This window comes from Zeus faber (assembly GCF_960531495.2).
Source record: "Zeus faber genome assembly, chromosome: 18".
In the NCBI taxonomy this organism is placed as follows: domain Eukaryota; kingdom Metazoa; phylum Chordata; class Actinopteri; order Zeiformes; family Zeidae; genus Zeus; species Zeus faber.
In genome coordinates this window covers 23,636,762-23,649,560 of record NC_137210.1, presented here as the reverse complement: position 1 = coordinate 23,649,560, position 12,799 = coordinate 23,636,762, and the positions used below count along the sequence as shown (strand labels likewise).

Below are 12,799 nucleotides of genomic sequence, written 5' to 3'. Positions count from 1 at the left end.
TATATATATATATATATATATATATATATATATATATATGAAGGGAAACGCAATATGCATTAATAATCCCCTGTAATGCAATTGTTTTTAACTAAAATACCATTAAAATGCAATACTGGTAATTAACTCTTTACACTATTTGAATCAGTACTGGAATCATGTTCATGGATTCATTATTTTTATTTTTACATTTTAACTATTTAATTTACTATGTACTTAAACAAACAAACAATAGGAGGAGGAGCAATAGGAAAAGACGTAAAAAAAAATCTCCACCTTTTCTCCGGAACAACTTCCTGTCCCACTAAGTGTCACTAAAGTGAAACGCTGTGGCGAGATTATTTCTTTTTTCTTTGTACATATATCAGGATTTTAAAAGCAATCGTTTTGTGATTTGTTTATTATTAATGATAATAATACCAATTTTACCTATGATTAAAAGGATGTTATGTTTTATGTATTTTTTTAGGAATTAGATGCGAGATGTGCGATGACATCATGCAGGAGGAGTGTTGTGCAGTTTTTGTTTTTGTCTGTTTTTGTGTTTTTCCCCTTTTTGTGTTTTTTTGTTTTTTGTTTTTTTCAAGTTTGGTATCAAGGCACATTTTTTGTTGCTTCCTTTCATCTTTTTTTTGTTTTCTACTTGAATTTCAATTCTGACGTTTAAAATGAATTTCAAAATGTTTTACAATCAGATTCACTGTGTTACTGTAGAGCTGATTCTCTGTCACAATCTGGGGCGTGTGTGTGTGTGTGTGTGTGTGTATGTGTGTGTGTGTATGTGTGTGTGTGTGTGTGTGTGTGTGTGTGTGTGTGTGTGTGTGTCAAAAGTAAGAATTTCATATAAAAAAAAAATCATAATGTAAAAAACAATCTGTCACTATATGACAATGAAAATGAAACTTTTCATTCAAATAACAATTTAACTTTATTTTTTTTTTTACTGTATGCAATGAGAGTATTATTAATGTTAGGACCCTGGCTAAAAAAAAAAAGTGTTTTTTGAGTTTTTAAACTGCTGCTGATAACATTAAAAAGAAAAAAAGACTAGAGACATATTTGTACCCTGTATCAATAAAGCATGTTTTAATGGAAGAGCTGGATCTTTGGATCTTTCACTCCCAGAATTGAACAAAACAAACTTTCGGTGCCGTTGAAATCTTCTGAAATGAAAAACAAACAGGAAAAAAATGGAATACGGAGCAGACTTCATATGAAAAACAACTTTCATTTCCCCGTTTCTTTAAGTTTCAGATGTTTAAAACCCACAAACCAAACCAATGCCCGCCCCCCCCCCCCCCTGCTATCGTCATGAAATATTCGACTCGTGGCTTTTTCCTAAATTTCCCACTTTTGGCCCATGCAGTGTATTTACACCACGAGCCGTTCAGCGCAAGAAACGCTCCTTTGTTCACACGCACTCCTCCAACTTCAGACTTCACTCTTTACATTAAAAAACAAAATCTATACAATGCACAAAAAAGACAATTCTTAGTTTAACTAAGAAACCTTCTGTAGGCCTTGAAATGCAGTTTTTAGTTATATATGATAATTCTCACTTCAGAATATCCTCAGAAAACTATGGAAACACATTTCCAAAAAAAATCTAGAAAACTAAAAGAAAATATCTAATGAAATCTAATGATCATAATTAGGACTTACTAAGTCAAAATTATGAGATACTTAAGTCCACAATATATACTATGACAACCAACTTTTTTCTCCAGCCGGGGATGTAGAGGATACAGTGACCGAGCAAGTGTCCGCGTTACGCATGGTTACGCATACTTTTTTGTTTGTTTGTTTGTTTGTTTAATTCAGAGAAAATAACCAAATCTAGAAAAAAGACCACTGTTTTTATTTGCTTTGTTTGGAAAAAACACGGCTCGGATCTGAGCTGCGGACCGCGTCCTCCGCTGCGGAGCGCGATGCTCGGTGTAATGGTACAGTCCAATTTAGGGGTGTCTGAAATTGTTTTACAAGATTCTTCCAGGCATAAATATAGGAACTATATTGTAATGTTTACAATTACAGATAAGAAGGGCACATAAATGTTTTGAACCCCCCTCCAGCCTGTTGTTCTCACCTCTTTCATGGGGGTCTAAGTTTTAATTAAGGGGGTCCAAGTCTTAATTAGGGGGATCAGACCCCCCCAATCCCCCCCCGTAATTGAAGCCATGCTTCCGTCAAATTTGACTAAATATCTCATAATGAATTCATTACTTCAGTGAAAAATCCAGAAAACTAAAAATTAAAAAAAATCTCATGATTGACTAACTAAGTCATAATTATGAGATACTAAGTCATAATTACGACTTGCTATTTATGAAAAACAAAATCAAACAAGGCCACGAGTGGAACTGCTGCCATTAGGAGATGGTCACTGGCAGCGCACCCTTCACAGGCCTTCCAACAACAAGCAGCCGCGGCCGAAGGGTCATGGGACGCACCGAGGTGGAAGCAGCAACGTACTGTGACTGACCCAGAAACGGCTGGGATTCTGTTACGCTTGTGGGACGGTGAAGGCCTCCATTGACCTCAGGCCAAGAAATCGATTTCGGGGACGTATTCGATAAGTGGAATACGTGAGGGCTGCGTATGCCGAGGAGCTTCCAAGGAAGCGAGCCAAGGATCTCCCACGGCCACTGGATGAATGTTGTGGTTAACGCTGGGCGTCGGCCCTGCAAGACCAAGGCTACACTTGGGAGCGGAAAATGCTGCCGTTGCCGGGAGACATTGAGATGTTTGCATTTTTTCGGACAACCGTTGAGTAACATTAGGTCCGGGCGCTGGAGAGCAGCGCATTGAAAGATGGCGGCTGACCTCGCAAAGTCAATGTGTCCGGTTCTGGATTGACCTCTGAGAGAGGACGGACAATTCTAAAATCTAAATACATTTTGACTGAGTAAGTCATAATTATGAGATACCAAGTGAAAATGTTGACTTAGTATTAGTATAATGACTTAGAATCCCGATTTTCTTTATAACTTAGTATAATTATGACTTAAGTATGTCATAATTATGACTTTAGTAAGTCATAATTCTGAGACGCTCGTTTGATTTATTTTTTCTCCCCCTCATGGAAATGGGCTTCCATAGAAAACCACGCTTTTGTATATGGAAAAATTATGCTGTGAGGATTATTATTTTTTTTTTGCCTATAATTTCATGTTTAAATATGAAGTCATACATGTTTAAGTAGTAATGATAAAAGTTTGGTTTCCACTCAGATACTGCAGTAAATATAGACATTCCCATTTCAAGCTGTTAGTAGAAGTAAATCGGGTTTTTCCTTTTTTGTTCGCATGACAAGAAAAAAAAGGCAATTAAAATGGTTCACGTCGAGATTTGGACGAGAAATAATGATAGGGCAACACAACCTTTACACATAAACGAGGGATCGGATCCTTACAGCAAAGAAAAGGGATTGATATCATTACCGTGGTAACAGGGGAAAATCGGGGTAAAGTTGCTAAACGAAATACATATAATTTCAACATAACTTTCGTATTTATTCATTGAACTTAATATGATATGGTTTTTTTTCGATGCGACCCCCCGGGATCTCCAACAGTTGATAAATGTCCATGACAACAAAAATGACTTTTTTCTTTTTAATCTTCTTGAACTTTAGTTCGTGTTTGGGGATAAGTGGTGTCGTCTCGCGTTTCCCTGGGTTTCCAAAACCTCTGTGGGGGTTTCAATGTGAGCAAAATCCAGTGTCACTAAATCCACCCGTCGGGTTTGGATGACGGACGTCACCTTTTAACGGAAAGTGAAACTAGGCCGAGGTGTGTTGATTTTTTTTTGGGGGGGGGGTTTGCATGTACACAATTCTTATGATTTGACAACAACAATATATTAGTCATATTCATACTGTGGCAACTAAATATGGAGATTTAGTCCAACAAAGATAAAGAAAAATCCTTCAAACGGGTTGAAACGGTAAACAGTAAATCCCCCCGAACGAGGTGTTGAGGGACGCCGTCACTCAGGGAGAACCTGGAGAAATTGGAGAAGAGAAAACTGAAATTAGACGTAGAAACGGGCGACCATCCTCCGCTGAGCCTGGCCCAATTCTGTCAGAAAAGTCCCACCGGAGCCGTCCTTCTGTCCATTACCAAGCGGTGGAAAAATGCCTTCCTCAACGGATAAGAAATCTTAAGTCTAATAGAGTTCCAAATGTAGGCAACCCTTTTGGGGGGCTGTTTGGAAGCCTTCATTTGAGCTGCAATAATGAATGACATGCAATATACAAAAGAAGTACAAAATTCGACAAAATAGAATAAATAAATTCATTTAAAAGAGTTTTCTGGACAGCGGTCAGATGAAGACCTAAACATTACATTTGGGATAATGCAGGACAAAAAAAAACAAAAAAACATTTATGACTAATTTGGATGATCTACTTTGATTCTGACTTTGTGTGGCAGCATACTTTGTCACGTCTCAGTCCAATTTGGAGGGTTTGGCTGCTTTAACAGGCCGGTCCATATAAGGGCGTAGAAGCGCGTGGCGTTGGCAAGTAGTCTGACAGATCCAGCTCCGCAAGCAATGCACCATTCGTGGGTTGAAGGCCTCCGTTGGTTTCCCCCAACCGTAACCCCATGTAGGTATGTCCCATGTTTGCTTGTTCGACCTAGATGCTCCACTGTTTTTCCATTGTTTGCTGGTGATATTTGGCTCCAAGTTGGAATCAAATCGCTTTTCATCACAATTTTACAAAGAAATTCACACAATGAAATTTGCATTAACCTACACTGGGCCGTTTCTTTTTGTATGTTTCCATTGTTTCATACAAAAAACTTTTTTTTGCTCCTGATTAAGAGGGTGTCAATTTTGAAATGAGATCTTCTGCAAGTTCATTGGGTTTATGTTTGGATTTTTAATTTAAAATTTTCAAATGGCCGGAGGCCGACCGACTCATCCGACCGCATTGCACAGGTGTTGTGCTCCCTCCTCGCATCAGCTCATGCATCTTTGTGCATGAGAAGTATTCTCTCGGGTACCAGCAGTTGGAGTCTCTGGTATGAATTCCAGCTTCATGGCGTTCACGGCGTGCGGTGTTCGTCAAGACCCGGTCGCCGAGTTGTTCGCTTTTGTGCCGTTTATCCACGACCGTCCTATCAAGTGTCCGTCTAAAGCCTTTGGGAGAGCTTTGTGACCGTCTCCATCGACGCGTTAGTATTTGTGAGCAATGCACCGATTCGGGCGCCCGCTATTTGGCCTCTTTGGAACTTTTGTCATTTGGCTCACGTTGCTTTAAAAACTCACGTATCAAGGTGATAATTGTCGGACATTTTTTATGCAACTGAGACACGATACTCAGGGCCACTCAATCTAACAGCGCTTACCACTGCAGCTGCCGTGGTAATTGTGATTGACTTAATTCAAGGTTCAACTCTTTTCCCACAGGGGGCTTCTGTTATCTCGTCCATCCTCTGTATTTTCTATATATACGGTAAGGGGTGGCTGTGCCCAGCAAATGTCTGTCCTCGGTTCATAGTCAAGTGAGTTTACAAGTGTCTAAAACCTGAGCCGGATGATTGAACCTTATACTCTCGCTAATAGGCAACATGATAAAATCTAAAAATAAATTACTATCTTCCATCTGTGAATAGCTCCAGAAGGAATGGTGGGCATGTGTTCCATATTGCCTGACCTACATGCCCATGGATAGGCTTGGAAAATAAACACCTAATATAATTTTCCTCAGAATGTGGCACTCTCGAGGCCAACGCATTTATGTCTTGCCACGTTCCTGACGAGAAACGCCAAGTCACGCTGCAGGCTTTACAGTTTGGATGATAAGGCATCTGCGTGACGCGTGATATATGCCGTGCAAAGATAGTTTGTGAAGGTTAATTGAGCCCGCATGATTTAGATTCAGATGACTTTGCAGTCAATCTGACAGGGATGGAAAATTAGCTTGGATGTCACCGAAGAACATCATAAAATAGTAATTAATAGCGTCAAAATATTTGATCAGCCTCTTCTTTCCATTGCCTGTTCATTGTGTCGCCACCTGCCGGTCATTTTTAGAATTGCAGTATATTGCCCCTGTAGATTCAGCCCTCGGTTCATAGTCAAGGTTTCTGTAACCTTTCCTTCTGCCATGGCCTCACACTTTCCAAAGAATTGTCCCCAGGGTAACTTTATAGTTTTGATCTTGCAACACATTTGCCAACTTCCATTATTTATTTATTTTTTCAGTGGAATTTGACATTTCCGTGACCCCCGGTGTGCCACGGTGGTTGAAAAAACACTGCTGTAGTGTGGACCAACATGTTTCAGTTCATTCTGTGGCCATTTCTGCATAGACTGTCTATTTACATTCTCAAAGAAGCAAGAATGAATGTGGTTCAATTTGCTCGTGGGGATATAATGATGATAAATCAATAATTTAATGAGGATCCTTGTTGTGTTGTCTGTCTGGAGACAGGCCATTAGTCTGTGAAAAGTACAAGTAATCTGCAAACTTCTATTTCTATGATTTTTTTTTATTTTCTTTTGAATTAATTAAAATGCATGAAAGGCAAAGTATAACAACAATATTGTAATTTCCCATGACCCTAGTCCCCTAATGCAAGATCCTGTTTAATACCTGAAGATAAAGTCAATTTTAACGCCACGATTTAGAAATGATTGGAGTCAATTTGCCATTAAAATGTTTCAGTAGAGCCCACATAACAACAGAAAACCCATGCACACTACACGTCTTTGAATGCAAAATTTAGAATTAAGATGGTCCTTGTTTCACTTACTCCGTACCCGGAGCTGTGCGCTGCTCTGTGCTTTTCCCAGTGTGAACTCCACTGTCCCACTCATGTCGGTGGAGGTCTCTCTGAGGGTCAGCCTGTGGACCGTCCCTATCTTCTCGAGCAGCACCTTGGGGCCCGGCTGCAGGGGCGCCCCCTGCAGGCTCCACACGGGGGCCTTGAGGACCGGCACTGAGACCTCGCACTGGAAGGAGGCCTCGTCGGCAGCCATCACCTCCAGGTCCTCCAGCTCCGTCACCATCAGCACAGACTGGGCTGCATTTTCTTTAAAAAAAAAATAATAATAATAAAATAAAGAAGAAGGGACAATGTTTTTAGAACTGTGGAACTCCTGTGCACTGTGCACTGTGGAATGTCATATGTCCTATAAATATATATATATATATATACATACACACACACACACACACACACACGCAAACACACACACACACACACACACACACACCGATCAGCCACAACATTAAAACCACAGGTGAAGTGAATAACATTGCTCATCTGGCACCTGTCAAGGGGTGGGATGTAAGAGGCAGCAAGTGAACAGTCAGTACTTGAAGTTGATGTGTTGGAAGCAGGAAAACTGGTCAAGCGTAAGGATCTGAGCCACTTTGACAAGGAGCACATTGTGATGCTAGACGACTGGGTCAAAGCATCTCCAAAACAACAGGTCTTGTGTTCCTGGTATGCAGTGTTTAGTACCTACCAAAAGTGGTCCAAGGAAGGACAACCGGTGAAACAGCGACAGGGTCATGGGCGCCCAAGATTCAGTGATGCACGTGGGGAGCAAAGTCTAGTCCATCTGGTTCGATCCCACAGAAGAGCATATACTGTAGCACAAATTGGTGAAAAATTTAATGCTGCTATGATAGAAAGGTGTAGAACACACAGTGCATCACAGCTTGATGTGTATGGGGCTGTGTAGCTGCAGACCGGTCAGAGTGTCCATGCTGACCCCTGTCCACCTCTGAAAGCTCCTACAATGGACACGTGAGCGTCAGAACTGGACCATGGAGCCATGGAAGAAGGTGGCCTGGTCTGATGAATCACCTTTTCTTCTCCATCATGTGGATGGGCGGGGTTAGAGTCGGATCCGATGGAGCATCTGTGGGATGTTCTGGAACAAAAAGCCTGATCCATGGGGGCTCCACCTCACAACCTCCAGGACTTAAAGGATCTGCTGCTGACGTCTTGGTGCCAGATACCACAGGACACCTTCAGAGGTCTTGTGGAGTCCATGCCTCCACGGGTCACAGCTGTTTTGGCGGAAGGAGGGGACCTACACAAGATTAGGCAGGTGGTTTTAATGTTGTGGCTGATCGGTGTATACTGTATATTGTGCAACAAATTTTTAAAATGTGAACACATTTTTTATTTTGTTTCTGTTGTTTCTGTTTATTTATTTATATTATTATAATTTGTTATTTTTTTATTGATAATATTATCCCTTTTTACATTTCTTTATATTTTAAATATTTTTTACTCAAACTATATACTTGACCTCACTGATTATATAATGATACATTTTTTTTTTTTTGCCAGTGTGTTTTAAGCTCTCAGTGGTAAACCTCTCTGCAGCTTATTATAGGCAGATAAAACATCCTGTAGGAGCGCTTCTTCCTCCTGGCATGAAAAGGTTAGGGAAGTGTGCTTCCCCTGCCCCACCACTAGGGGGAGGTGTACGCTCGTTTCTCTTTGGTTCAACGCCATCCTGGGGGTGGAGTCCGCAAATCATGAAAAGCTTCAACTCTGCTGCTCCTGCTCCAACATGAGGGGCTGCACTTCATGGCACAAGTGATTCCCTTCAAACTCGCTGGAGCGTAATCTGCTCCATGTTCAGACGGACTGATTTTATTGACTTTTTTTTTGTTCAGTTTTATTATCCGAATGTTGCTCAAATCTATTGTCATTTTATTTAATTTTCATCTATTTCTACTTTCTTCTGTTTTGGGCAATGCTTGCCAAGAAAGCAGCTTTTGGAAATGTATTGAAGAGAGAGAGAGATGCCACGGACGCCTCCACCGCCCCCACCCTTTAACCCTCCCCGGCGAGGTGGATGGAGCAGGTGTGCTTATAGAGATAGAGAGACACCTCCACCCTCTTACCTTCCACGCTGAAAGGGCGGAGCAGGTGTGCTAATTGAGATAGAGAGACACCTCCACCCTCTTACCCGCCACGGTGAGGAGGATGTAGCAGGTGTGTTAATAGAGATAGAGAAACAGGATACATCTCCACCACCTCCATCCTCTTACCCACCACACTGAGGTGGATGGAGCCTGTGTGTTAATAGAGATAGAGAGACAGGATATACCTCCACCACCTCCACCCTCTTACCCGCCACGGAGAGGTGGGTGGAGCAGCTGTGCTAATAGAGAGACAGGATACACCTCCACCGCCTCCACCCACTTACCCTCCATGCTGAGGTTGATGGAGTAGGTGTGCTGATAGAGATAGAAATAGAGATACAGGATGCACCTCCACCACCTCCACCCTCTTGCCCTCCACAGTGAGGTGGGCGGAGCAGCTGCGCTAGTAGAGAGACGGGATAGACCTCCACCGCCTCCACCCTCTTACCCTCCACCCTGAGTTCGATGGGGCAGGCGTGCTAATAGAGATGGAGATATAGATAAAGAGACGGGATGCACCTCCACCGCCTCCACCCTCTTACCCTCCACGGAGAGGTGGGTGGAGCAGCTGTGCTAATAGAGAGACAGGATATACCTCCACCACCTCCACCCTCTTACCCGCCACGGAGAGGTGGGTGGAGCAGCTGTGCTAATAGAGAGACAGGATACACCTCCACCGCCTCCACCCGCTTACCCTCCATGCTGAGGTTGATGGAGTAGGTGTGCTGATAGAGATAGAAATAGAGATACAGGATGCACCTCCACCACCTCCACCCTCTTGCCCTCCACAGTGAGGTGGGCGGAGCAGCTGCGCTAGTAGAGAGACGGGATAGACCTCCACCGCCTCCACCCTCTTACCCTCCACCCTGAGTTCGATGGGGCAGGCGTGCTAATAGAGATGGAGATATAGATAAAGAGACGGGATGCACCTCCACCGCCTCCACCCTCTTACCCTCCACGGTGAGGTGGGCGGAGCAGCTGTGCTCCCCGACCTGCACGCTGTAGGTGCCCTGGTCGTCCAGCAGCACCTGCTGGACGACCAGGCGGCGGCAGCATCCCTCGCTGCAGATCTCGAAGCGCTCGGACGGCAGGATGACGCTGCAGCCCTGGTACCAGCGCACGCTGCAGCGCGGGTTGGACACGGTGCAGTCCAGCACCACGCGGCTCCTCTCCAGCACCACGCGGTCCTGCAGCGGGCTCACGATGCTCACCGGCAGCTCTGCAAAAGGTAAGATAAGATAAGATATAATAAGATAAGATACGATTGCGCGAGCACCTTGTGTCGATTACGCACATTTTGGTATTATTTTAGTATTTATAGAGCTTATTGTGCGTAATCACCGGGTGTCATGACATTTCACTGCATATATGTATGACCGTATGTATATGTATGTGACAAATAATCTCCTGAACTTGAATTTGAACTTGATTAGATAACATAACATAACATAACATGACATGACATGACATGGGGAACATGTACAGAGTGGGAAGATAAGCACTAAATTCACAATACATAGATTCAAAAACATCAACAAAGTAAAATAGAATAAGTAATGAAGTAATGATAAACAGCTCAAGAACACACAGTGTAGTTATTTTCAATAAAATCGTATTCAAATTATGATGATGAGCAATGTGGAAAGTAGCAGTTAGGATAAATAATTAAGTTCAAGTTTTTACAAGCAGTTATCCTAGGTTATATCTGTAGGCAAAATACAGGCTATGACATTAATTTTTTTATTTTTTTAATGAAGTAATCCCAAATCATTAGACCATTTATTTTACAATTTAATTTATTTTAAAAATAAAATATATTCTACCTTCTACCTCCAGGAAGGCGGTGGATTCGATGTGCCTGGCGACAAACTTGATCTCTCCCGAGTCTTCTCCTCGCACATTGCACATGAGAAGAAAATGTTTGGTCCCTGTGAAAGTATTTCAAAATGACGACAAATGAAAAGGAAATAAAGCACCGCAACGAGAACGACTATCAAACGGTAAAATAATACAGTCCCATTTTCCAACGCGTCGAAGAAAGCCGACCTTCCTGGCGGATTTTGACGGTGCTGGTGGGCTGAATCCTCTCTCCGTTTTTGTACCACTCCCCAGGAACGTCTTCCGCCGAGATCTCGCAGACGAACACCGCGTTCTGGTCTTCGTGGATGTCCACGTCCCCCAGGCCCTGGACCAGCAGCACCTCGCGCTCTGAGGAACGCCGGGGAGAGGACAGATGCTTCAGATTGCAATAGGTGTCGTGTTGACATGTGTGATCATACTGTTTGGACGTGTAAAAGATACGGCATCGTCGGCATCATCTCAGAGAAGGAGTCTGTGGTGAGACGAGTTCAGACGCTGCCGTCAGGGGTTCAGGTCCTGAACTTTCCATCCAAGTCTCCACCATTGTTCCTTAAAGGGGACGGATTATGCAAAACTCACGTTTTCAGTGTTTGTGCACATACATTTGGGTCTGTGATGGGGCCTCCTAACCCTAACACACAAACTGTGAAAGAAGACAGAAACATGTTCTAAAACAAGCCGTTCAGCTTTGCTCCCTTGATCGATCAAGCCATGCTCAAACGCCAATAGCTCACATAACTCGGGGCCTGGCTCCTCTCCTTACAAATGGCTAGAATGCATAATCTGAGTGATATTTTCGGCAAGAAAAAATCTCAAACATGTTTTGGGGACCTCAGAGATCCATATGAACTTGTTTAAAAAGGAGCATAATAGGTCCAATTTAAATCAAATAATATGCGGAGACAACTTTGCTTGATAAGACTCAGTGGCTCAAAGAGATAAACAGCTGTAGGCAGATGGAGGACTTGAGCGTTCAGGGCAGAGGGCGTGTTCATAAGCACCCTGAGACCAGGATGAAGCGTGAAGGGCACCAGGTCACATGATGGTTCAGAGCTGTCTCTGCTGTCACAGGTTTGAGTCCTGGTTTTGCCATCATTCCTTAAATTAAATGATCAGAGGAGAACACATCTCTTAGTGAGACTCGGTGGCTCAAATAGATAAGCTGCTGTAGGAGGCTTTGCTTGGAGGATTCAATGCCGAGTGAGGATAGGGCGGAGCGCCCGGATATACCAGGGCAGAGAGTGACGGAGACTTGGTGCCATGATGGGTCACGTGCTGTCACAGGTTCAAGTCCTGCTTTTGCCTTCCAAGTCCTGTTCCTTTAAACAGGTGATTGGAGGAAACGACCGGTCTTCCCGGAGTCAGCGGCTCAAAGAGAGAAGCTGTTGGATGAGAACTTTGGTGTTTGAGGACTCGCCCCATCCAGTGGACTTTGGGGGTTTGTTATGTTTACGTTTTTCATTTCATACAAATAGTGCTCTAGAGGGCACCTTAGACTGTTTTCTCTACCATAGGAGCACTCTAAAATACGACAACAACAACAACAACAACAACAACAATAATAATAATAATAATAATAATAATAATGAACAATACTTTGAAAAAGTATTGAACTGCAGGAAAATTTGACCTGCTAACTTCACTCCCCTATCTGCTTCTAGAAGGTGAAGGTGTTGAACCAAAAGAAAAGTTAAAAAGAGAAAAGTTAAAGAACAACTAGCCCCACCCCAACCCCAACCACAATGGAAGCCCTAACCCTAACCCCAACCGCAATCTTAACCCCAACACTAACCCTAACCTGTGAAGAAAACCACAGAGAAATTTAAAATCCTATCAAGGTTTATTCACAGCATGTCCATGAGGGGTGCAGCCTGTACCATACACCTCCAGGGTGCAGGAGGTGGAGCAGTCTCCAGCATCGCAGGTGTAGACGCCACAGTCACTGACTTGACATCTCATGATCTGCAGGAAGCGCTTCCTCCCCATCGCGTAGATGCGTAAGTCCTTGCCGGGCTTCACCTCAACCCCATTCTGAAG

General features: G+C 43.1%; 1 protein-coding gene across 6 annotated transcripts in view; it reads right to left on the bottom strand.

The window, feature by feature from the left end:
- Window positions 1–3: 3 nt before the first annotated feature.
- obsl1b (obscurin like cytoskeletal adaptor 1b) overlaps window positions 4–12,799 on the bottom strand; it is a 46,505-nt gene continuing 33,709 nt past the window's right edge. For 5 of the 6 annotated variants that reach the window (XM_080019142.1, XM_080019146.1, XM_080019145.1 and 2 more), the window contains 6 exons: window positions 12,640–12,793; window positions 10,949–11,110; window positions 10,726–10,830; window positions 9,855–10,121; window positions 6,765–7,043; window positions 4–4,002 (listed from right to left, as the gene is read on the bottom strand). In XM_080019142.1, coding sequence (XP_079875268.1) covers window positions 3,992–4,002; window positions 6,765–7,043; window positions 9,855–10,121; window positions 10,726–10,830; window positions 10,949–11,110; window positions 12,640–12,793 — 978 coding nt within the window. In that variant the 3' untranslated portion in view covers window positions 4–3,991. The remainder of the gene's footprint in view (window positions 4,003–6,764; window positions 7,044–9,854; window positions 10,122–10,725; window positions 10,831–10,948; window positions 11,111–12,639; window positions 12,794–12,799) is intronic. The other variant, XM_080019144.1, reaches the window with a different exon arrangement.